Here is a 27,764-nt window from a genome sequence, read left to right as displayed (position 1 = left end):
AGAGAGAGAGAGAGAGAGAGAAAGTAAGAAGAAAGAAATTTGCCTTGTTTTTAGGCGGAAGCTACTGCTTACTGCGCTTGATTCAATTCCATGAGCAAGTTGCAGAAGAAACCTCTTACGTTAATTTTAAAAAGCTAAAGTTTACCTTTAACATATAGGCGACTTAGATCAACTGTGAAAAGACAGACCCTCTTTCAAAACCCAAATTGGGTGGCAAAGTGGCTTGAATTACTCTAATTAAACGCGTGCACATAATATTTAGTGGGCGATAACTTATGCATTAAGTATTCGAAATTCGTTTTAAGTTATCCTTTGAGCGCATATCCATATGAATGTTTATTTGATAGGAAAGTGTTTCGAGTTTCACAAATTGCACTAAAAATCTGATATTACGAATCAATTTGAATCGATTTAGTGTAGTAGGTCGCCTAGTATGCCGCGCATGCTCCGTACTTTTGCTTTAAAGCCTCAAATCATAGAATCGCTTAAACAAAACCATTTATTTATTCATTTGATGTTCCTTTGTTGTCTTTGTTCTTTTCGTTTTCGTAGTCGTTTTCGTTGTCGTTTTCGTTTTCGTTTTCATTTTCATTTTCTTTATTTTCTCTTTATAATTATCATTGTAATGAATATATTAAATCTCTTGCAGGAAGGAATTGAAAGCAAAAATTTATGCGAAAACTTTAAATGAGTAACGATATCGAGGGGGACTTACTTAATTTCTTGTAGATATTTTGCAAATAAAAAAATTTCATCAGCCCGTAAAGGTCTCTCATGAGCTGCCATGTCTTGTATTTTGACGTCGTTTTGTTGATATTTTTACTTTTCCTTTTCGGAATTCTTAAATGTCTTGCTTGTTTTCCTTATCGTTTCAAGATATTATTGCAACTTGTGCGTCTTAATAGATGTATAGGTGCGTGTATCAATGTGCGCGTTTATGCCTGTAGCTGATTATTAAAATGAAAATGCTGCGATTTTAATGTCGACGAGATTAAAAAACGGATATAAATGCCACGATATATACAAAATTGGATTTTAAGCAAATGATCAAAATGTTTTCACCAAACTTCTTCCTATCTGTCTTATCAGAATTATTTTTTTTCTTTTCTAATATATATATATATATATATATATTTATATAAGTATATATATATGTATATTTACATATATATAGTTTATTATTTTTGATTTTTGATTGATGTTTGTTATCAAGAAAAAAAAAAACAAAAAAAAAAAAAAAAAAAAAAAAAAAAAAACAAAAAAAAGAGGAAAAGATAAATTGTAATTATCGAAAATTAATGCACGTTAGATTTTTTTTTTTCTCTCTAGACCGTCTATTTTAAAACTTTTTGAGTATATTTTTTTAATTCACAATTTTTTATTATTTAGCACATATCACGAAAAGACAAAAAGAAAACAAACGAATAAAACACACAAAAAAAAAAACAAAAAAACAAAAAATCCAAGAATGGGAGGAGAAGAACCAAAACAACAAATTTTGCAAATTTTTAATAAATTTAGCAACAATTTAACATTAATTAATCACAATAATTTATATAAATGTCTCGTTACGTAATTGAAATATAAACTAAATGACATGGTAAAAGCAGTAGGGCGAGGATAGGAGATATAACGAAGCATAAAAAAGAAAAATAAAAATGTCAGAAAATGATTTCGTTCGATTTTATTTTACCTTTTTTATTTTTTAGTTTTTTACGTCATACCTTTTTTTTTTTTTTTCTTTTTTTTAAATTTTCCTTGACACTTACCAACTGATGATTTAATTGAAGTGCGCTTGAGTTTTACTCATCAATATGGTTCACCCCTTTCTTTCAAGCTGTGTTGCTATCAATAAATAAATATAGGTGGTATAGAGAATGAACTGAGGGCAAGAAGGCAAGACACCATTAACGACGAATTTTGAACACTTAACCAAGAAGAATGCTTTATTTATTTATTTATTTATTTATTTATTTTTTTTTATATGTAGAGTTTTTCACCGAGAGCTACGTTTACGATAATTTAATTTCTTATAGCAAAAATTTCGAAAGCAAGAGCGAAAAGGTAGCACGAGATTGACTCGTTCCGAAAGCAAGTGCGAGAATCTTTTTATGCAGCATATTCTTTTTTGCAGCATATTCGCGTCGAAAAGTTATGAAGTTCTCTGAATTTAAATGAGAATGTAATGGCGCAACCAAAAAACAAGCACACGAAGATCGATCAGTTCCGTAAGAAGGAACGATGATAGAAATATTGCATTCAAATTCATTCTCAAGCTCATTTATAATTTCTTGTTACGTTCTTTATCCTTGTTCGCCACTAAATCTTGTAAGAGTTCTTTCCCTATTTCTTTATCGAACTAAACAACGGAAACAACGTTAACATGATTACAATGAATTTAGAGAAAGTAATGTATGTAATGCATGGCCACCAGCTTAAACAGTTTATTGCTACTGTACCCGTTATCGGTGACTGGGAATATTGCGGCTTTGTCTATATGCTATATACACTGTATATGCACATGTAGACTATATGCTTGATCCTTACAAAATTCTAAATTAGTGTAAATCACTGACAATCGGCCCGTCTTTGGTTTTGTTACCCGAACGATCGCAAAAGCTGAGATAAAAGAGAGAAAAAAGAAAAGATAAGACCATATATATATATATATGCTGTCAGTGATGGTCAGTTCGGGACTGAAAATCGGTTTACGAAGGCTGAGTGCCTGAATTGATTTGCAAAACGCGAAATAATCCGAACATGTTGGTGATTATTTTCTGAAAAACTGCTACTCAGACGTATGTGAAAACCAACTGCAGGCCCAGCATAAACATATCGCCGAACGGCTTACTCGTGCAGTTACTACCAACATCATCCCTTTCCATCATAAATCAAACGATGAGCTTTTGCACGCGGTGCTGGCATTTAACGATGTGGATATAGTTTATGTTTAATCTGCAGGTGAAATCAGTGGTGAGTAAAGCTAGGTTGTCACTTGCTCTTATTAAAAGATGATCGAAAGATTTGGATGTATTAGTGGAACATGCCTCGCTCATTTCATCTACTGATTAGCATTCCTTTGTCGATATTATGATTATTTCTGTTTGTCTAGTCTCGTTTAGAGAATGGGATGCTATAACAAGCACTGTAGTGTTTATGTCCGTATGAACGTCGGGTACTTTTGATCGATTTACCTAGTGTTGAACGTAGACGATTGATCCTTGGAATAGGCTTCTCGAAGAAACTTATTCAAACTCGATATTTCGTCATCAGTTTTGTTCAGGAATTTTGTTTTTAACATTTCGTCAGGAGTCTCAAGCAATTTATTTCGTCCTAGGTTGTCTCAATGCAGGACTAACTATCAATTCTGTTTTCCTTTCTGCATGCTATGCAAACAGTTTAATGATGTATGTTACACGATCAAGATTGCTTCGCTATACGATTGAATTCGTTATAAGACGAACCTGAGATACTCACGACATCGACCATTGTATTATAATTTTCTCTTGATACCTATTTGTTTCATATTAAATCGTTCGTCCTAATGTAAACGGCCCTCATTACGGAACCGCTGTTAATGAACTATGTATATGTACTATGTACTTATTTCTACTTTTCACTCTTTATGCTATTGATGGTAAGCAAATTTCATAAGTCCTATTGGAAAACTAATATTTGAATTAAGATAAATGAAATTAATTGTGCTATACGTGTATACTCCGATTCACTCTATAGTCTTTCACTGCTTTCACTGCACAACTCATCCGTAAAGTATGTAGTTTTGATTGCCTGTTTATTAGCGAATATTGTGCGTATAAATAGAAGTGAATGTTGAAAATAAATAATTAATATTTAAGTAAATGAGTGACCATCTGCCGGGACGAATTTCACTTGTTCTATGTGCAAATGGTGGCCCAACATTTTACTAATAAATGGCGATTGTACATATATGTCAAATGTTGATAATATCTTGTCGATTTGGAAAATGGCTATCATCGATACCACACGGTAGCGAAGGCGGGCAGATGATCAAATGAATGGAAATTGAAACTTGCCGAGAATTTATATACTCTATGGAGTTATGAAACTTCCTTCGGAGCTCTATATAAAGGTTTTGAAAAAAAAAAAAAAAAAAAAAAAATTAAATTATGACACAATATAAAATTGAATGGGCGTGGCCGATTTTTTTCATTTCTTTACAGATACAAGAGCATTGCCTATGGAATATATATTTAAATTTTTGAAGATTTATCTGTCGTAGTTTCCTTAATAATGAACCAAAAATCACCGAGTTTTTAACAGATGTGTCTTCACTTTGCATAGCACTGTAGGCGTATCCTTCTGCTGATTTAGCTTAGTTTCGACACTCGCTTACGTTGAAGAACTTGCAATGTTTCTGCCAAATTTACAGTCGATAGCTTCATTTTTGAGGCTAGGAGTATGTTTACAACAGACTTAACATGGACGGACAGACAAACAGGTGAATATATTGAAATCGATTCACAATTTGACGCTAATCAAGCATATAATTAATTTGTAGGTTGCTTAAAGCTTTCTTCTGCTTTTGACAAAATGAATATACTCCTCATGCTTCGGTGATGGTTATAAAAACATAACTGTATATATAAAATATTTATGCTATAACTTTGTATGCTAAGCGTAATTTTCATCAGTTAAGAACGTTATTGATTAGCAATAAATTTGAACATGTAGGAGGACTTATGATAAAGTTAAACAAGTCTTTTAGACGGTTAGTAGCAATAACATTGTTTTCATTTATATTATGCTTAACCTATGCTTACGTGCTGCAGTAATAATAAGAAGAGCAAAACTTACACTTACCTTACTACCTTACTGTTAATTATCTTGGCACCATAGAAATGGAGGCAACAACAAAAAAGAAAAAAAAACTGCAAAGAGAAAAATAATTTACGAAGAGAATTAAAAAAACTATAAACAATGTAATAAATAATAAAAGAGAGAATTATTTTATAAAAGATATCGTTATACACTTGTCGCTACACACTTGTTTTAAGAAAAAAAAAAATCAATTTTTTGAAAGAAAAAAAAAAATCAATTTTTTTTTTCTTAGAATCGGACTTTATTGATACCTTTATGATGATAGGTTTAGGTTTAGTCGCATGCTTTTTCCTTTCTTTTTGTTTGTTCTTAATACTTTTCTTACTACTATTTTTTGTAGGACAATAGTGGATATTTTTGTAAAGTGTAGTATGTCGGTAAAAAGAAAAACGATTGATATCTTGTCTTAACTATCCTTGGGATCAAGGTACTTTCGGATGACTACGAAAAAAAAACTCAAGCAACGAAAATTAATGACTCTCCCAAAGGACGGGCATCTTGAAAATATAAGGTGTGTGCTGGCAAAGAGCAATGAAATTGATCTTTTGCTCAGCTTATCAGCATTTTGATGCCGGAAAATCAATTTGCACCCTGCTCTTTGACGTAGTAACAACGTTTTGTCTCGAACCATTGATCCGAGTCCATCAACTGCTGTTTGCGAAATCTACTCGCAATATAATGCAAAAAACAAACCTTGTTTTTGAGATTCCGAGAGCAACATTGAAAACCTATGGCAGAATAAATAAATGGGATTTTATTTAAACGAGTTCTAGTTATCCCATTCATTTTGATTGTTTTGATAGCTTTTCTTGTATTCCTTTCTCTACATATACAAGAAGTAAAAATTAAAAAGACATATAACATGATATTATTATCAACTCATTCACTGCCCACCGTCACAACACAGAGCCGTTTCGTATCATAGCCCGACAGGCATTTTTGTTTCTTAAGACAAGTATGAACGGACTACAGATTGAACACTGGGGTGAAATATATGGACACTGGGATCGGTTTAAAGGAATCGATTATTGTGACGAATGTTTATTTTACTATTTTAGAATGCTTTAAATGCACATAAGTAAATTCTATTCCAACTGAAGTCATATAATCACGAAGAAGATCATGGGCTCCAAATGATGTTTGCCTCAGAAGACGTTCATAAGCGCGTTTACGTAATGAGACGATTTTTTTGTTCGCTTCATGTCCAACGTTGTATTTCTGATATCATTTGTGTGCGAATAACAAAGAAGATGAAGCAAACGATGAAATAAAAGAAAAAAAAAATCGAATAAATAATTTTTAATTGATTTAAATTCAAAGTGAAGCAAATAAGCACTTTTCAAGCTTTAACTGAAACATTAGAAAATTGCGAATAAAAATTCAATTCCATGCAACGAGAAACAACGAATCCTGGCAGTCGCTTCAAAGTTAAGGCAAGTTTTTGTAAAGAGCCAACCATCTGACCATTCAAAGGAGGAAAAGACAAAGTCCACAATGTTATTAAATATGATGCGACTGCTCACGATCGTTCCGTTTGAAAAAATTCTTCCGGACGTGAGTTTAAAAAACAGAAAAAATTTAAAATTGACATACAACGGAATTCTTAGTTAATACATACGTGTATATTTATAAATATCAAAAATCTTAATTTAATATTTATAAATAATGCTATAGATGATTCAGTTTGGAGACATGGGGTCTTACATGCTATAGGACCGTTGTCAATGGGAAATGGACACAAATTTTCATACAATAAAGTGCACTCCAAAGTTCGTTCAATAGTAGAAGGTATGATAAGCGTTCTTAAAAGAATGTGGCAAAATGCGATGCAACGATAGAAGAAGGCGTTACTATCGGGATAAATTTATACAATTTGAAAATGTTTGCTCTGCGTAAAGGTCCTGATATCGCAGGGGCCAACTTGGCACGAAATAATCCAAAGAAAATTTGATTAGAAAATCTTGACAATAATTCATAAACAAGTGAAAACACTATAACGGACATGGCCGAAACTACAATCATTCATATGACTTCTCGTCAAAATAAGCGGTTATGTGGAAAATGGCCGAGGAAATAGTCTGCTCGTAGCCAACTTCAAATGTATCAAAGTATCTCAAAAAATTGTAGCCTATAGGTTAAATACAAGAAAACAAGACGGACAGACGGACAGACGGACAAATCAGATGAGGATATAACAAAAGGAAACAACACAAAACTTCCTAAAGTGAAATAAGTGTGAGTTTTGTACAAATGCAGGCATAGGCATGCGTATTACACCCATGAACAGGCAGTAAATGTCAAAGGTTCAAGCGATTCTTGATAACCTTGATCCTAATACCACGTTTAACTATTTCCAAAAATTTGTTTGTCATACCCATCCTCTTACAATAAGCTTCTCTTCCAGGCCATCGATAGATAAACTATCGAAGCTTATTATTATTCACTTTTGTCACTTTGCCCATCATTTTGAAATTTTGATTGCGCGGACTTCTTGCATGCATTAATGTGCATCTCGCTTTGAATATCTTTCTCTAAAGCAATTTTGCATTGCGCAGAGTTTATTGTAGCTAACGCAAAAACAAAAAAAAAAAGATATCTTACACATCATATGCTAACTATTGGTATAAGCCCGGCATTCGATACAAAATTGTTTACGATCGTTTGCAATGAGAGCAAGAGAACAGATTGCGCGAGGACTTGTGAGTAATACATTTAAAGCGAAAACCTGACAGCGTATCTAAAATATTTTTGTTTAATCAAAACAAAATGAACTTCATAGCATGCTTTAGGGCGCAACTTTAGCAATTGCGAGGTACATCCAAGAACATTACATTACATGAGCGCAGAAATTTTATCATTTGAAATTGGTTGCTTCATGGACGAGAACGATGTAAACGATGCGTTCAATTTTTTCATATCTTCATGAGTAGGTAACTTGGACATTGATTCTTGTATGGAGCAACTTTCGCTTGTTCGCAAGTTCTCGGTCAGTGCGTATTAAAGTATAAAGAGATAAATGTCAATATGCAACATTCAAGTCATTTGTGGGCGTGCCAGGATTGTGGTTGGGTGTTCTGGCCTTTGATTTTATTGATTATAAATTCCTTACGTCTCTTTTAATAGCTTCGATCTCAGCTTGTGCCGTCAAATAGAAGAAAGGGAATTGTGTTCGTTTCATTCAATTCAAAGCTAACGTACAATGTGACGTAAGTTTCGAACTCACATTTACACTAATTGTCCAAGTGTGTTGGACTTTTCAAGCGTGGCTCATAATGATTGCATTACTTAGATATGAGGAATGATAAGAAACGAGGATTAATAATTTTCGATATCCTCTAGCGAGGATTGAGGTTGCGATAATTTCGCCTATGAGCTATATGCGAAATGGTAAAACTAACAGTTACATACTAAATTGTTTTTGCTTTTATTTTACACGTCACCACACATTTGCATTATTGCTTATTCTGTTTGTCTCGTCCGTGCATTCTGCTCAAGCAAGAGCGCAGGTGGACGTTTCCGCGATATTTTGATGAAATTTTGCTATGGCAGCCTGATGAAAATATTTTATTTAAACAGAAGTCGCTATCTCATTTCAGTATTTAGGCCTACTAAACTGATTGGAGAATTTTAATCTGATAGGCTAATATTTCATAACCTCCTCTTGTGTAAACTGTTCTCGAAAATAGTAAGACAAAAGGCTCTATTTCTTAACGATGATGATGCTGAAAATTTCTCCATAGTAAGGATGTGGTGTGAAAATGCGCTATACAAAGTTTGGACCGCGTAGATAAATTCTTTTGAATGCCATTCAATAGAAGAGTTGTCTTGAAAGCTGTGCTTTCGTATGGAGTAAAGGGTATAATTTTTCGTATTGAATCTATGATATATATGTATATATGAAAATGTGTGTTAAATGAAATTATGTAAAGTATTTAATAGTCGATACTAATTATCATGTAATATATTATGCAATAAGAGTAAGGTACATACAAATGGATTGTTCGCAACACTAAGCCGCGTAAGCCGACTTGTGTGTGTGTGTGTGTGTGTGTGTAGTCAAAAGAATAAAGAATATCTTAAAAGCCATAAAATCGTTAAACAAAAACAAAAAAAAGTTTAAGCTTATTGGCTAAAAAAAAAAAAAAAACATTACATAAGTAGAAGATAGTTTTGCCATCGAAAAGTTTTGTTTGACGCTTCAAATTGCAGCGTGATGAAGGCCAAGGGTATGCATGAATGTTATGCGCGTAAATGATGAATTTAGCATATACAACAACCTCGAGAAAGATATAAAAATATTTATAAAAGTTTCGAAAGCTTCTCATATGAGCTTCTCGCGTAGGCAAAAACTTTTGTTAGTTGAAAAATTGATTAAACTTTGTAAGAAAACAGAATTCAACGAAAATTATAAAACAAACAACAAACCTTTGAATTCCTTTTGTAAACAAAGAATTTTTATTAATTTCTGTGTAAACAGGTTGCACATGCTATGCATATGCATTTTTTTTTTTAAGAAATTACAAAGAAAATTTAATTAAAATTCTTCAATAAAACTTGAAAACAGTCTTTTCTTTCTTTTTTGTTTATTTATTATTTTAAAAAGTTATTTTTTACACCTTACACTTGCATATTTCTCCTCTAAAGCATTTTAACTGATTCAAGTGCAGATGCATAACAAAATTGCTTAATGTAACCAAATAGACAAATTGGACAAAGAGGAATCTTAAGTTCAGCGAAGTAATTACTAAAATTAAATCACTCACTACTCTACTAAGCAGCTTGTATTTACCAACTGCGTGCGATTGAACTAATAATGGCTCGACGATAAGAAAAACAAAAGAAATTTTTTACTTTCATGACTCATTGGCGAAATTTGAACGTACGTGCATTTGAATCTATATAGAGACATCCATCCATTGCCACGCGATTGACTTTTAAGTGGCTACAATTTTCTGTGGCCAGTCGAAGCTGACTCGATTTGGCCAGACACGTCCGTACAAGAGCGAAGAAAGTAAGACTGTTAGATACCCTACATCACTTCGCCGTTAGTTTCGTGCAAAGCCATACTTTTTATGAAAACCCGTATATTGGAGGAATCCCTCCATATGTTTATGTGCCCTCTAACAAATCGACCCACGTAGTTCAAATTCGGTAAGGTTGACTTCTTTGTTAGGTTGCTATTATGAACCAATTCACTATGAAAATTTTAAAATTTTAAAATTACACCTTTTTATCATATAAAAAATTCTGTTTTGTGTAGGAACGGTTATATTAGAGGGGGTTCAAAATATTGCTCCAGCAATTTAAAATCTCGAAATATTATTACACAGCAAGTTTTGTTGAAAATTGCAATTTTTTGCTGGCGGAGTGGTGAAAACTGTAGATCGATGCGAGCATTGGTCCTTCGATCGAAACATGTCGGTATCAAAATATTTAATAACTTTAATAACTGATCTGTAGCTTGGATACAAATTTACCTTAAGCGACCATAAGACGGATACACACACAGACAGACGGACATATAGGCTTAGAAATAAAATCATTTTTTGAATCGATCAGTATAATAAATGGGGTAGTTCTATCTTAAGCCCTTCCACGTGTTCTACACGTCTGCACAAACTCAACATACCCTGTACCAAAATTGGTGTAGGGTATTAACATTATGCGAAAATGGCCAACAAAGGATTTACGATTTCTATATAAATTTCGGCTACTCTCAGGCTATCGCCATACGTGAGATCAACTGTTATTGTGTATCGCAAGAGTATGTGAGAAATAGAGAGTGAGAGAGAGAGAGAGAGAGAGTAACAACACAAAATGATTTAACCTAAATCCGGCTGTACATTGTTGTTATCCATATCGACATTGAGGGTGATTTTTGACGATTGGAGGTCTGTAATACGACAGCTAGTGGGACTTGGGAGGCTTTTCCGAGAACTAATCAAAGACATGTTTGCATTTGATTTTTACAAGACCATATGAAAACACATGTTTTAGTTAAATGCCTTCCTTTCAACTACTGTAGCCACCTACTTCATTTTTAGTAACAGTAAGTCCTACAACAATAAACCGAAAATCGTACGAAAGACCTTGAAATATACCTCCAAACGTATACGTAATGGACAGCTTAAAGAACACTGAATATGCATATATATTTTACCATTTGTACTATTGTGTTATTGTCGAGCGCCATTTTGACGAAAGACCTTCTTGGAATTGAATATGGGCGCTTCCATGTCTGCGCCAGTTCAAAAACTTTTCAATGCTTTCAGGCGGTTTTAATTTATTCGGAAGGAAACATTTGACATATTACACAATGTTATGACATTCTATTCTCGAGTTACGACAATGGCGTGCATTCTTCGACATACTATTACTCTGCCCTTTCCGCTGAATTCGTGTCTTTGGTAAATATAAAGTAATAGGAAGTAAACTGTAGACGACTCTTAGGACGAACCTTAGTTAATAGATTTATTTATATAGAATTATTTATTGAGTGGCTTTCAGAGAGTGTGATGCAACGACTTTTGCATATATATAGACAGTCGACCGATGTCTGAACCGAGTCTTTGCTTGCGAACATGAATTAACGTTAATAAGACGCAGGCAGGCGGCTGACATTTGAGGCATATCTAGGCAAAGGGTTCAATTCCACCTTTTATAACATAAAAAACTCCATTAATTCATAGATGGACATACAGGTAAAAACGGTTAGATCTTTAAAGTTACCGAGAATACAGAGACAGACCAGCGCATTCGGACGTGACCGAATCTTTTATACGTATCAGGAAAGGAGCTAAATACACGCATACTCTATGATATCGGATTTCTGGAATCTTCAGAATAAAAGTAGAAAAATATGAAATATGCCATAAGTGTTGGTAGCTTATGAATAAAAAAAATTAAGACGAAAACGGAATACAGTTTTTGTTGTAGACGTGTCCTTTCAGGAGTTTAGGTAATTTTTCCGATTCTTCTGAAGATTTTTAGGTGATATCTTGATTTGATTCTCTCCGATTTCGGGGAAAATGTTTACCGTAGATCACACAGTCGGGCAAACAAATAGACGGACGGATGAATAAACGGACATGTTTAGGTACATGTCAAACTTGAACCTGGACAAGAAAAAAAATTACAAAAAAAATCAAATTTTGATATGCTATAATATTGGGTAGATCACGTAAATTTTTGTTATGCTTGTACAGGTGGTGCAGCATCGCCCATAGAATATGAGCTCAAAATTTTGCAGATTTATATGCTGTAGTTGTATGCGTAATGAGAAAAAAGGCAACTCTTCATTCCTTTTGAAAAGCAGAAATGTTCTCAGTTTACATGATACTGTAGGCGTGCCCTACCTGCGTGCAAGAACTTTCAACGTTTTTGCCGTGTTTGTAGTCGACAGCTTCATTTCTCCGGCTAGGAGAATGTTTTAAACAGCCATCACGCAGACGGAATAATGGACAGAGGGACATGCTGTCTGATTGTTTTAGAATTTGGCACTGATCAGAATTACGTACCGTTCATGGGGTCTCCGAAGCCAACCTAAACCTTCGATTGAAACCTTTGCTATAAAAAATGAGAAAAACAGACTATTTTAGAACAGACCTTTATATAGACATAACTAAATCGCGTTACAGTCAGCTTTATATATAGACCGTACTAATCGAGTGCTACATCTACATACTAGTGATGGATTGACAAAATTCGCGTACTGTTTGCGTTCCTTAGACGCTGACTATATAGTAAAGCTATAGTTCCGTTTCAGGTAAAAGTTAACGTTCAAGCACGAGACGAGTTAACGGTATTTTGAAAAAAAACTTGAAAAATTTTTATCGATGCCTTAAGCGACTACCGAAGCGATCCTTGTAAATGAATGATTCACAAGCCTGGGGCTCTTCCTCTTAATCTTAAGCACAGCTAGCAAAGCAATTAAAAAGCGTTATGCAGACTTAGACGCACGAAAGATGACGAATGATATGAAGAAAATCCCGCGAAAATTTGTAAAAAAAAAAAGAATTTCTCTTAATTTACTTTAATTATAAGGTGTTCATCTCAACGCGAATTTCAAATGCATGAGTACACAATGATGTCTTGTAGTATGCGGTAATGGCAGACGGAGCTCTGTCTAAAAGTTATACGTGAAATATATGCATTAATTAATACAATCAAATTAATAATTATGAGCATATTTTGCAGGTTACATCTCTCGAGCGAACGAACATAGCGCGCTTTAGTGCGTATATTCACTATATATATATATATATATATATGTGTATATAATATAAATGTATGTCGTCAAATTGGTCGCTTGGTTTTTCGAGCATTTGTTAAACGATCCCCGCGTTAATTTTATTTTAGCATGAATAGTGAAACTCGCAAATCTAGTTTGTCGATTATTAATAAGTTAACCTTGTATTAATTTTTAATTGTTTGATTCTTTCTTCTATTTTTATACCTAAACTTCACTGGTGGCGTACAGGGTGCCGGATATATTGCCTTCGTGCCGGTATACGCAAAGCTTAGCTTCAGTTATACCCACACACATTTTATTATAGCGATCGATTCAGAAGCATGTCTTTTCTTAATCGATCAAAGCATCTCGGTCGGTCTGTTCGTTTGCCCATCTGGTTAGCTATTATGTTGTTCAACCCATATGTCGCAATTTTCCTACTTACTTTGATGACATTCGGTATTACGTACGATATGATATAGTCCAAGGACGAAATCCGACTGGAAAAAGCTCTAGACGAAAGCGTTCTTGGAAATGTTGCTGTATAATAATAACAAACACAATACAGTTTATAAAATTTCTTAGCAAAAATCATTGATTAATCACATTTCGACTTATTGAATTGATATGAAAACTTTTGGACCAGATTGGACGACGCTTTCAACTTTCTCCTATATAACCGTTCGAAACGTACGAAAGGTAATCGTTTATGTGGGGAGACGGTCGAATTTTCCAAAATTCACCTTAAGAATTGGTCCATAATAGTTGTTTGACGTAAACGCGAACTATCTTAAATTTGGATCATGATAGTCTCTATGTTATGCGACTCAATGTACCTAAAGGGTCTGACGGAAATTAAGACATCATATGTTTAAAACGTCTTCTTTCCAATATTTTTTTTTATGAAAATTGATCTACAATAGTAATTTGAGATAGAAATTAATTGTAACGTGTTTTGGACTACGTAGGTCCGTTTGTATAGCGATAAAATTTAACTTTTAGTTTAGTTTTATGGCGAACACAGATGAATAATAATTAAGTCTTTGGCAGGAAAATTAATTTTCTTAAATTTGCTTTGGACTCCCGTAAGAAGCATGCTTTTAAATAAAATTAAGGCATAATTGTTGATATTTTATCACGAAAATAAATGAGGAATTATTTTCAGACGAAAGGGAATAGAGTACCTAATGGTCGGCCTTGACCCGACTATAAAGTTTTTGTTTCCTTATAAACGCATGCTTCAGGCTCGTCTTCCATAAATCTAACGTAATACACTTTGGGTTCTTTTTGAGGGAGTTACGTAATACATCGGTCAATAATTACCGGGAAGAAAAACATATAACGATATGTCCAATAGAAAAAGTGACATGTTATTCTTTGCAAAGCGATAGCCTCAACAATCATTTGTTGACGACAATCGTTTTCGTGACACGACATTTGTGATTTTCAAAATTAGTGAAAAATTCGAGCTTCGTATGTTAATGAGACACCTTGCTCCTTGATGACGGGAAAGATATCATTGAAACTGAGTGCATGATGAAAAGTATTATGGCAACTCGTATCCGTCGACATGAAAGAATTGCCAGTTATTGGCGGACGCGGATAATACTGAACACAATGAACTCCAAGAAGACGTAGAGAGAGCAAAAAATTTTTCAACAATTGAAAAGTGAAGTTTTATGGGGGTAGCTAATATCCTAAAGACAGCAAAATTCGCATGAGATTTTTTATAAGAAACTTATTTTCGAAGTGCCGCGAAGGTGCCGAGTTTACTTAGAGCGGAAAGAACAATCGCATGAATTTATGTTGGAACTGCTGCATCACTCCTCGCATTCTCGAGATCTGACCCTTTGTGGTTATTATCTTCTTAAATATCTCAGGGGAGACTTCAAATGACATGCTGCAAAAGTCGCTCTACGAAATACGGCATGGAAATGTTAGAGAACCGTTTGAGTGAGTATCATTCGCATCTATCAATGGACGGACAATTGCCAAAAAGAGTCATATGCAGACACTGCAATGCTTACGTTAGCAATATTTCCTTGAAATGGTTCCATGTATAACCAATACTTCGCAAACGTAATACTCACTTTTAATAATAGATCACTTGTGAACAAGGTAACCGATCAATATATGATGAAAATCAAGCTTATTATTCTTAATGGATAAAGGAACATATATACCTTTAGGAGATTTCCAATCCGTATAATTGCGCTTTGAAGAATATTAGACAAGACGTATGTATCCCTTGTCGGATGCTAATAGACACAGTGCGAGATCTTAATGCTAAGTTCGTTCGAACTGCTCTAAGATGAATACATTAGAGAATCCACACTTGTTTGTTGTTTATTTATTTCTAAAGAATTTTTATTTTTTATTTTTATTTTTTTTTTTTCAATTTTCAGGGAAATTTGATTTTTCACCGACAAAACCGACAAAACTTTGTTTTATACGATCATCATTATTATCGTTTTAATTATTATATTATACCTCGTATAAAGGTTTTCTTTGACAGACATATATATATGTGCATATGCACGTTTGTTTTGAAAATAAATTATTTTAAAATAAAAACAAAAAATCTTTTTGATTAAAATTTTTGCAACCTCTCACTGGCGTTTCTGTTTTTAAACTAACTGAACTCATTTAATGATGATTGTATTATGTAGTCAGCGCTAGTTCTTATTTTCCGCAAAACTCTTGCTTTCTCAGAAGAGATTAGAAAAGTCTCATTGTGTTTGTAGCAAAATTTTGATATTTCTTTAACATCACCCGTACGTTTGTACGTATGTGAACATTTCATTTGCTTTCATTTACATAAAAAGAAAAAAACAAAAACAGACAATTGAGCACTTGAGGTAACCTGTGCAAGCACAAGAACGGACTCACTATTATGTTGTCTGCCAATTTGTCTGTTCGAAACATTTATTATATCATTAATAACATAAACTTGGTTCTTACAATCAATTATGATAATCCATTTAACTACTAACTTACTGTCAAATAATTCGTGGATCACACTTTCATTCGAATGTATTGTGTATGCGATCTCTACCAACTATCAGATCGGTGTACAACTACCGCAACGGAGAGTCTAATTTACATAACGGTTTTATTTCAAAATATCATATCTCAACAACGTTGCAATTGTGACAACTTTGGACGTGGATGCAGCGCGCAACACGCTTCGCCTTTAAATTCCAATTTTACCTAATATTCTCTAACAAAACACATACATTATTATGATGTAAGGGTGTATTAGGTTTATACGGATGCATGCACAACACAGATGGACTTGGGATAGACCCACAGTTTATTATAGTTACCGATTCATAATCACTCTCAAAGCTTGTCTGTCCGTCTGTACCGCCGCCTGTCTCGTATTTAATTTTTTGGATATTATGACGAAATTCAACCACCTCCCACATAACGTCTTCGTTGGAAAAGTGCTTACATAAACAATTGTAAGCTGATGTAGGGTATTTGATGGCGAGCCGTGGCCCACGATAGTGTTGAGAATTCTTTTTGATTAGCAAATTATAGGCGATTTCATAACTCATGTGTTCGATTTTTTCAAAAAATTCAAGTAAACTTTCTAATGCAATCAAAGTCGTTGTCATTATTATTTTGCTTTTATCAATGTTCTCAAAATACCCTACGTATTTAACTGCAGAATTGAGCTTTGAAAACAATCGATTGAGAATTTCGATACGTTAGAGATGCTAACGTAAAGCGATCATCTGAAAACAAAAACCCAAAACAAAAAAAAAAAGAGTTTTATGCGATAACTGCCGTGCCGCTATAATTCTTTTCATCTATTTATGAAAAAACATTTTTTTTTTCATATACCTGAAGGTGTGTAAAAGCACGTGCAATAAGTTTGTTCTAATTCTTTGGCTGGTAGATCTTTCGAGACAATTTCTACACATTTCACATATCTAAAGAATGACGTCAAAGTCAGTTCATAATACATTTCGCACTTTCGCACATAGCTCTTTAACGTAAACCTAAAATGCCTAAGATAGTCTACGAGGAACCTTAAAGGAAATATTAGGTCGTGTGAAAAGTTTTTCCTCCTCTTTCCGCGCGAAATCATTGGCGGGGAATTCTTTACTCATCTAAATAGCAATACTGAAATATCTGAAGAAACACTTTGCTTCCTTTTTGCTTTTTGCTTTTTTACCATAAAAGAATGTAAAACATGCAAAAACATACCGAAGAATTTGTAAAATATACGGTGAGATTGCTGTTAAAGATGCAGCTCGCTCTGATCGAGAAAGTCGATGAAATTTTGCAACCGATGGAGCGAAACCAGCACGTAAGCTGTATTCCAATAAAATATTCATTGGCGAATAGTGTGACACACTTCAGGAAAAACCCACTTGGCTTGGTCCGTTTAATGTTTGCTATTCGATATACGAAATAATTAGCGTTTAAACAGGGCATCAAAGGCACAAAAACAAAGGAAGAAATTTCCATTACTTTTTCTTCATAACGCTTGTAAGCCTCTTGCTCATATTTTCTCTTTCGTATACAAGAAGTACAAAATACCGAAAAAACGTTGTTTTTTTTTCATTCGAATTTTGTTGCTATGTTTTTGTTTTCATTGTTTTTTAAAGTAACTGATGAAACGAAAAAAATTGAGAATTTTGGTTGATAACATTGAACAGCACATGTTTGTGTAGATTGTATTATTATGGTAATTGTTGCTGCAAATATTTCTTTTCTGTTACTGGCTGTAAACTACTTATAACCGATAAGAAAATACAATAACAACAAAAATAGATAAGAAATACGGCTTTTATAGATAAGTTGTTGAAACTAATTGCAGTGTTTGCAGTGCACAAATTAATTATGATATAATTACGAGAGCTTTTAACGGAACGAAAAATTAAACGTTAATAATTTTAAACACTTACACATGCATAGATTGCGCACTGAAAATATCAAATATTTACACCATTTTTGAATTCGTGCAAAGTAAAATATTTGCTGTTTTGGTTCAAGTCTCCACTAACTTAAAAACTCTATTCTATGCATTAGCTAAAGCTTGTAGAAACGATAATCAAACTGTCGTATTTATATTACACACGAACACTAATCGCTTCTAATTTGTGCAATTGATATTGTGCGACATATTTTGATTGCGCTATTTATTTTACGAACACTACATTGGCGTGATATTTTTTTAATCGCTTCTAATTCGTGCAATTTATATTGTGCGATATATTTTGATTATGCTATTTGTTTTGTGCGACATATTTTGATTATGCTACTTTTTTTGTGCAACTTTTTTTGCGCTTTGCACGTAATATGTAATGAGAAAAAGAGTGAAAGTGTGAAGGTGGTCGAGTTGTCGGGATAGTATGTGAAGGGATAACGGAGAGGGTGAACATGGGCTTTTTTAATACGACGGTTCGTGTCATATTACATACGTTAAAATCCTCCCATGTGAAATTTCATTATTTATTTCATTTGAAAAGCACTTTATTGGTATTTCGAGATTCTCCTTAAGATGCTTGTTGTATGGAGTTTCGGAATGTTTTTTAATTTTTTTTTACATTTTTCCTGCTGTTCCTTCCTATCGCCCATAACCCGCCCATATACAGAAATATTTATATTTATTTTTTATTTTCATATAATGAAACATATAAAAATGATAGCATTTCTTATATTATAATTTAAGTTCATTATATCATGTAAATGTTTATTAGAAAGTAGTTCAAATTCGAGTCAAAATAAATATAAAATATATTTAAATAAAAAATAAAAAAAAAGACATAATAATTGTGCGATTTCACAACTTGATTCGAACTCCTTCCCTTCTTCTCCTTCCACTCAACGACTGAATATTGTTTGTTTGCGTTTCTCTGCGATTTACTGTTCGCTGCCATTTCTTCACTCTCTACTGCTCTTAGTGGTACCCATATCCTTCATACAATATTTTGTTAAATGTATTTAATTCTACAAATAATGATTTTATATAGAATTGTTTTGTAACATATAAGGCTACCTCTATGCAGGAACTTGCTCTAATTACACATTTTGTTTCAGTCGATGATTGCACTTAATGCACTGTAGATATGTTTTCGTTTCATTTCACATCCCGGTTTTGCTTTGCGCTTTTTTTTAATATTACTCGCTGTCTGTGTCCAAGATATCCATTTACACGAAATTCATAAACGTTAGTTAGTTGAGCGTTCAAACGACAAGCAAAGCGTGGAGAACAAATGAAAGAGAAAGAAGAACAAAGAAGTTAAAACAAAATCTATTGCCTCCATTGTTATCATTTCATAATTTTAATAAATATAAAACCCAAATCGGGTACAGCTGCCATATAAGCCAGAAGACTCCGCTATTAGTCTTATCTCGCCACAACATGTATTTACACACTTTCTAATCAAATTGTCTTATTTCCTATCACATATCTAATGTGATAGGAAATAACAAACAAAAAGAAGTTCTTTATAGTTTTTTTGCTCGTTTTTCGATTCCTTACATTCCTTGCATATATAATTTTGCGAAATATAACTTAGCAGAGACACGAACTAGTTTGAAGATAACACAGTTTTTAGCAGGGAAGTAATCATGTAAGTAAAAGACAATCACCAATAAAATCTGATCATGTTAGCAAATTTTCTGGTGATTGTCGCCAATTGACCCTCTCTGAGCTACGTCAAATCTGTCGACAATGAATTTGTAAAAGAAATATAAAAACATGTCTTTGAAGATGAATTACTTACTTAAAAAAATTAAAAAAATGTAATCGAAATAAAGTGTATCCGAAATTACATTTGTTAATTGTGAAGAAAAAGAAAAATAAAAAATGTACTAAAAGTAAACACACCTCTCTCTTTAAATATCGGGCTAAGTTTAGCAGTGTTAACCAATCCGCACATTTCCAATACAATGTATCGTGACTTTCCTTTTCCTTTTATGCTTGTGCATTGAAGAGAAGTACAATGGCAATCGCAACGCAAAGAAAAGCATCACCATGAAACGAGTGAGAAAGGCTTTGCAAGATGCTTTCGATGCCCTAGCTCTAACTCAAAATGAATAAGTAAATTATTTCTAAAATTTACAAATAACGCATAAATTTATGTTATATGGATGTATGTAGATTTATGCAGAAGTTCCGCGTCTCCAAAGTGCGTTTTCATTACGTCCTTCAAAAAATTGATATGTGTGTTGTTATGAGGAGTACATATATATAGTCCTTGTTGCGCTTAGTCATGACTTGAGTTGGTTACTTCAGGAGGTTACCAATGGCTTGCCTGCAGCGACCACACTTTTTGTTTAACAATAAAAGAAAAATGCAAAGAACAACGAAATCCATTACAAGACGAGGAACACTGTGGAAAGATGCATTGTTGTGTACAAGGATCGGTATGAAGATAGTATTTAGTGTTTTCAAACTCTAGCTACAGTTTTTGAACATTTCTCTAGGTCGCTGGCGTACCCTATAGAAAAAGCAAAAGAGTTGTTACAGCCCAGAGAAGCTGTAATGAAATCGGAAACATATGTGCGACGCTGCACAACATTTGCGTCCAGTACAAAGTGGAGGCAGACCGGTCTAATACTCCACCACTCCACGAGCAACCTATGTAGACAATGCTGTTGATGTTTGTGTGAAAGCACCTTAATTGACTTGAGTGAACAAATTAGAGATTGCTGGCACGAAATTTGTAAACATAACAATCTTAAAAACATAAATAACTTTTAAACTTGGAACTCGAACAAAAATTTACATAAAAATTAAATAAATACTGAAAGTGAAATTTTTATTTACTGTATTTTCTTTTTATTTGCATATATATGAGCATAAGAGAGCAAAAGGTTTGACGTACAGGTATGGAAGCGAAAATTTAGTTTAATGAATTGGTCGCCAAAAAATATATCATAACAGGAACGGTTAGCATTCATTTTTATGGAGAATCTGTAAGAAAACAATATATAATAATTAACTTTTCCTACAATAAAAAGCTTAAATATTTCAACATTGGATTTAATTTCATTACCTGTTTGCACTTGTCAAATTCAACATAATTTTCTACTCATCTCATTTTATACGCTTCTTATTGTTTACCACATGTAGTTTATTTATATAAAACAAACATACATCAATTTGGTCCTCATTTTTTACAAAGTATTGGTAAGCTGACGACAATGGTATATGATTAGTCTCTTGGCGATAATCAATTGTCTCCAAAAAAAAAAAAAAACAAGTCGACAATTACGATAACAATCTCCTGCTTACATGATTACTCCCCAGAGTTGTATGTTATGTGTGATAAGCAAAATCGTTTTAATTGAATATTTTAGTTTATATAAAGTTACATAGAGATTTTTATTGTTTTTTACTTGCTACGTACGTATGACAGGATGATAAATGTATTATAACGAAAACGTGCTTCTTGGTGATTTTACTTTCCTGAATCCACTCCTTTGTATTAATTTCATTTTCCGCTAAATGCTCTCCTAAGTGTTGTTAGTCTTTTCGTCAAACGCCAGCTGCATGAGGCTGGTAACGTGTACTTGGTCTTACTTATCATGTCTTAAAATTTCCTTTCTTAGAAAATCGACAAATCATCAAATGTTGAATTTTCGTAACAGTATTTTAAAGCTCTTATATAAATCGATTGAAATATAGCACACAATGAGGTATGGACGATGGACTACGTGCGTTAGGTTAATTTCACGCCAGTATCAATTTTCGCAACTTATTGATTTTGGAGGTCTTGTTATCTATATCTCTGTAGTACGTTGTATTATACCCATAACCGAAGGATGAGAGCTGGCCTAAGAGTCTTCTAATATTGCGCAGATAATGAAAATACCACATTTAAACAATTTAACAACAATTAAGCTTTTTATCCTTAGTGGCTGCGTGGATTGCATAAGCGTCAATAAATAAATAAAAAAACGCCCATTTTCAATACCAATTTTCGTGAAAGAACTTCCACTATTTCCGCCAATTTTGAGGTCGATCGCTCCATTTTGCGGCCAGTACAATGTTTAAAATAAACATTACACAGACGGACAGACGGACAGACAGCAAGCAGGGCGTGCTTAAATCGAATTAAAATTTGATGCCGATCAACAATATATATACTTTGTAGCGTCGCTGCTTCTTACTTCTGGGCGTTGCAAACGTTTTCACATAATGAATATATTCCTCGTCCTTCGACGGGGGGTATAAAAACCCTATAGCGGAACAAGACGCACCATTAAATACTTTAAAGCACTTCATATAACAACTTTTGAAAATAAAGCATTATGTGAGGAGAGGTCGAAAAAGTGGTTCGACCCGGACAATTTTCGATTACGTTCATCCTCAGATTAAAACATACGGGGCTAGCAAATATCATCAGAATATCTCAAAAATTGCAATTGGTAGGTTGAACACAAGAAAGCAAGACGAGCAGACGCTTAAATAGGCTTGGATCGATTCGGATAGTAAGTCAGAGGCGATCGTTGTAACACAAGTGCTGTAGGACATAATACTTCATTTTTTCACTGGTATTTCGTATTCTATTTAAATTAATTTCAACAAATTGTTATTAAAATTAAATAAATACTATGATAAACCGCCTGAACCGCTCGTGAAAGCATCCATCTTTTCAATGACATTAGAATGTGTGTGCAGAGCAAAGCGTTTAATTTACGTTCTCTCTTGAAAGTACTGCAAGTACTTTTTATAACATCAAAACTGTCAAAATACCTGTGGAGAAGAGAAATGTTTTTTTTTTTTTAATGTCATGAGATGACGATAGTCGTATATTATGAAAATTCTTTTCCCTGAGACTCAAAATTTACGACATATCCAGTCGGCGACGTTTTCACACGATATTAACTGACGCCGAAATACCGGCAAACACGAACCTAGTCCGGTGCCAGAAACAATGATGCAGTCGATGCGGCGTTCACCTGAAGCAGCTGCTAAGGGAAATAAAATTGCCAGGCATGTTCCTCATTCTTCACGGTTCTTAAAACTTAGTTTTTTTACAGAATTACGGAAAATTGCGTTACACGAAGTCTTCTGTAAGAGATGACCGTAGCCATCGGCCATTCTTCCGTTTGTGAATGCGTTTTCCACGAAATGTTGTTCGTTAGAAAGCAATCGTAAATATAGTAAACTTCGAACTGCTTCAGTTGGATTAAGAGACATTTTCCTTGAATATGTCCGAGATCTCTGATCTGAGAGATTAAGTCTTCAAAGACATTAAATTATCTCTAATATTTTATCACGTTTATCGACGATATTTCGTAATTGTTAGGAATACTTTATATAGGAACATTGATGATGATGTCTGAATTTTCCTGAAACGAAAGCAAAAAGGAGAAAGCTTAAAAGCAAATTGGTCTCTTAAAATGACGGCAATATATTCTTCAAAGTTGTTAAGCGCCAAGAATTAAAACAAGTAAGAAAGTTCTATTCGACTGGGTACAAATCTCGCATACTCTTCGCACGTCGAAACGTCCCATCATATCCTGTACGAACGTGCGGCTATCTGTGTTTGGCGTACATTCCTTAACGCCGAACACCGCACGCTGCTTCTGATCTAAGAAGGTGGCAGTGTGCTTAAGAATATATGCATTTGTAATTACATTTGCAGTTGCAATTAAACTAAAAGGTGGAAATAAATCTTATCCCAGTCACTTTTCTGTAACTATACATAAGAGTAGGACATGATCAAGATTATTCCCCAGCCGAATATAACTTTCTTGCCAAACACAAAGGAATTCATATCATTTTCGTCAAAGTCATATCAGAGATGTATTTTTAATCTTGGTAGGCAAGAGAGAGAGAGAGAGAGAGAGAGAGAGAGAGAGAGAGAGAGTCTTTGGCTGATTTCTTTACAAATTTTCAAAATGTTTTTGATATATTTAATTGGAAGAGTAGCAAGAAAATGAAACTAGTTCCCTAAGAGCTCGAACAGTCGGCCAAATGACACGTTATTTTCGAACAGTTAAACTTAATAACTAAGTAGAGTATCACTAATTGTACAGATTTCGCACCTGGATGACAAATTGTCCTACCCTCACGCAGACTCTTTTGATAGCTATATCGATTTGAAAGTATTCTATGCCGGAATCATTCTAAAGATGTGTATTTAGCTCACCATTACTTTCACAGAAAAATTGAATCAGAGTCTTTGTGGGTTTTTTTCCGTGCTTTCTGTTAAATGAAATGATTTTAGAATAAATTAATCTTTCTTGCCGCATCTATTTAATCTTCCATTATAACGTGTGCTGTCAACAATTTCTATATTTCGATATGTCAACGTACATCAACAAGCCTATCAGTTGTAGTCAATTCGATAAATGCGGCAATGAAGGCCAAATAAAAAGATTTGAATAATCGTCGCCATCTCATACATGTGCCCGAGCGAAGAATCCAGTGCACCCGCGAAATAGTGCGACCCTAGAGAAGAGATTTCATGTTAATGGGAGTTTCATCCAGCTGGTTGCTTATGTGTGTGTGTGTGTGTGTGTGTGTGTGTGTGTTTATGTGTACGTCTCTGTCTCCAAGCGAAGGAATAAATCATTTCCATATATCAAGTAAATCAATTAACTTGTTTAGACAATGTTACAGAGTGCAACACCTATAGAACTTTTTAAATTCTTCAAATACTGGATTTTTTTACAATGTGTGCATGCAGTTCAATTTAAACGCAATTGATACGTAAGTTGAGGCTATCGATATCGATAATTAACTCAAAAATGACGCGGTTTTGAATTTCATAAACAACTTTATTTCTGTTTGTCATGAAACTATGGAATCTGTAAATATATATAGCATACAAACAGTGTAAACACACCCACATACGAAAATACACTCCTACAAGAGTGTCAAGATACTCAACACAGAGCCGGTACATTAACTTTGTCAAATGTTTGTACGCATCACGCACAAGATAAACTACAAAAATTGCATAACTAATTTACCTGCATCCGCCTGATACTTGTCCTGCATCTTTTCAAATCACAAAATATGATTTTGAATTTCAAGTTTGTCATTGGCCGGATATTTCGTAAATTCAGCCCTAATTAGTACAAATCTGTAAATATGGGCGTGCCTATGTTATGTTTTTGATATGTTACATTACTTAAGCTCTTATGAAATGATCGAAGCTTGTCTAATAAACGTTACCAGTACTGAACTGACTGATGTCACTCAGTTTCTTGCCGTGTCCGCCGAATACCATTCTGGATACACTGGATGACCCAACATATGACCGCCATTCTTATGACGATAACCAAAATATCTAAAATGGTAGGGTGCAGAGCCTTCGGAGAGCAGACATCGCTTTAGTGTGGAACTGAAAAACATTTAACAGCTAACAACAAAAAGTACTTTGACTCACTACCGTATTTTATTTATGGATGTAATAAAATTTAAGAATGAGTATAAACAGACTTTCGTGATTAAAACAGAAAAAAAAGAGAAGAAGAGAGCATTAAACTAAAGCTCCCGCGGAAATCTTGCATTTAATTATATAGTTTAGAAATTTTTACAAAAATTTTATATATATATATATATATATATTTATATATATGTAACGAAACAAATAGTAGCGGGTTTATGATGCTGCTTAAACGGTATATAAATATTTTCTTGTGTTATTATTATTATTATTATTATTATGTTTTTCTATTTTTTCCACATACTTTTTGTGTGGATGTATATGCACTGAAACGAAATGGACTGAATGCACTTATTGTTGCTGCCTACTTTCCTTCTTATTCCTTACTTACGAAGCATTATTATTAGTTTGCATACCATGTCAATTGAAGTGGGTGTTAACGTATTGTTGACAGTTTAATTAGTATTTATTGCTGCTTGAAATAATTTAAAGATTCTTGTAAAACATTTTCACCTCATAGTTTAGTCTCTCTTATATAAATCATTTATTCGCCTTAAGATGTATATCGTCTGTATGTATATTGGAATGCAATGTAATAGCACAACACGGCAGCGAGATATAAAATTTAAAAGAAAAACTTCAGTCTTCTTTTCATTTTCTTGGTTTTTTTTCCCCCAAATAGTTTCCGTTGATCGCGGATTTTCAAGGTAAGTCATTTGGAAAAAATTTAAAAAAAAAAAAAAGAAAAAAAAATAATATTGTATATACAACCTGCTGGACAAACAACTTGTATATGAGTGTCTTTAGACCATGCATCTCATGCATTTGGCATATGTCCTGAGATAATATGCCAATATACTAACCAGTGAAATTTCATCATTCCATTTGTAAGCAACATTGTTGGAACTTGACACAGTTTTTATGGTACCAGCTATTATCTAACCTAGCGAGCGTAATTCAGCCTCCTCCGCCTTCTTTTCTTTTGAAAAGAATACGAATTTTTATACCCAAAACGTTCGCAACGCCCAGAAGAAGGTGTCAGAGACCCAACAAAATGTACATATTCTTGCTCAGCATCAAATTCTAAATCTATTTAACCATGCCCTGCATGTCTGTCCGTCTAACTACCGGTGTAATATTTGTTATAAGCATTCTCCTGGCCGCAAAAATGAAGCTATTGACTTAAAATTTGACAGAAATGTTAAAAGTTCCCGCATACAGGTTGGTATTGAAAATGGACAAAATCGGTCGAAAGACGCGGCCACAGCACCGCGTAAACCGGTAGCAACTATGTTTTTCAAAGGGAATGAAAAATTGGTTTTTTCCTTATTACTTATAAAGCGTAGCAAATAAATGCATAAAAATTTGATTGAATATTCTATGGGCGATGCTGTAGAATCTGTGCGGAAAAATGCAAAAAATTAACCACGCCTACCCAATATTATGGTGTATCACAATTTAATCATCTTTTCAATACCTTCATAAAACGCAGGAACAAGCCTCAAAAACTCCACAAAGGATGCAAATTCTTAATTAGTTTCAAAATTGGAATACACCCAAACATGTCCGCCTGTTCGTCTGTCCATCTGTCCATCTGTCTGTTTGCGTAACTTAGTAGCATTTGTGATAAACATTCTCCCGTCAGCGAAAATGCAAATATACCTAAGCTTTTCAAAGGGCACGCCTAAAATGCCCAGATGCCTCTACAACAAATCCTTATTTTTTGAAAATAGAAGAAATCAACTATTGTAAAAACTGAGGCTGCGAGGAGTAGACGACGTTTGCATTTCTTTTCTTTCAACTTTCCTCTGTACGTCTTTAAAAAAAAAAAGAACAAAAAAATTATTTCTTCGGTACACCGCGTTGACCTTGTGAATAATTTTTATGTCTCGCCTGGTTAAGAGATAGTCCCTGAACTCCGGGACGAGTTATAGAGGAATGTTTAAGAAAAGAGAGCGAGCGTCTGGGCTGTGTGAGGTGTACGTAAGCTTTACAGTGTCTTCCAAAGGGAAGAAAAATTTTGGAACATTAATTTATTTGGGGGAAGAAAACAAAAGTCAAATAAAAATTAAACAAAGAAATAGAAAAGGACAGGACACCAGTTGTGAATGAGGCGAATATATTACATTTTAAAATTAAATAACAAAGCAATTCCCGGGTAATTCTAATTCAAGAAATCTGGATAAAACTGTAAGGCGAGTCAGATTAACGGTTTATTTATTTCTATGCTAATCAAAATTTGCGTTATTTCTTATCAAGAAATGCGCATTTGTCGTCCATCACATCAACCCCCCAGCAAGGATATG

At 33.8% G+C, this 27,764-nt stretch overlaps 1 protein-coding gene across 1 annotated transcript in view; it reads right to left on the bottom strand.

Annotated features, from left to right (window-relative positions):
• Positions 1 to 25,067, bottom strand: part of LOC119644739 (putative uncharacterized protein DDB_G0271606) — a 63,111-nt gene extending 38,044 nt beyond the window's left edge. The window contains exon 1 of the mRNA XM_038044458.1: positions 25,040 to 25,067. Within this exon, the coding sequence (XP_037900386.1) occupies positions 25,040 to 25,067 (28 nt within the window). The remainder of the gene's footprint in view (positions 1 to 25,039) is intronic.
• Between the last annotated feature and the right edge of the window lie 2,697 nt (positions 25,068 to 27,764).

Source organism: Glossina fuscipes, unplaced genomic scaffold, assembly GCF_014805625.2.
Source record: "Glossina fuscipes isolate IAEA_lab_2018 unplaced genomic scaffold, Yale_Gfus_2 0, whole genome shotgun sequence".
Classification (NCBI taxonomy): domain Eukaryota; kingdom Metazoa; phylum Arthropoda; class Insecta; order Diptera; family Glossinidae; genus Glossina; species Glossina fuscipes.
Note: the sequence above shows the minus strand (reverse complement) of the source record. Positions and strands in the feature narration are given on the sequence as shown.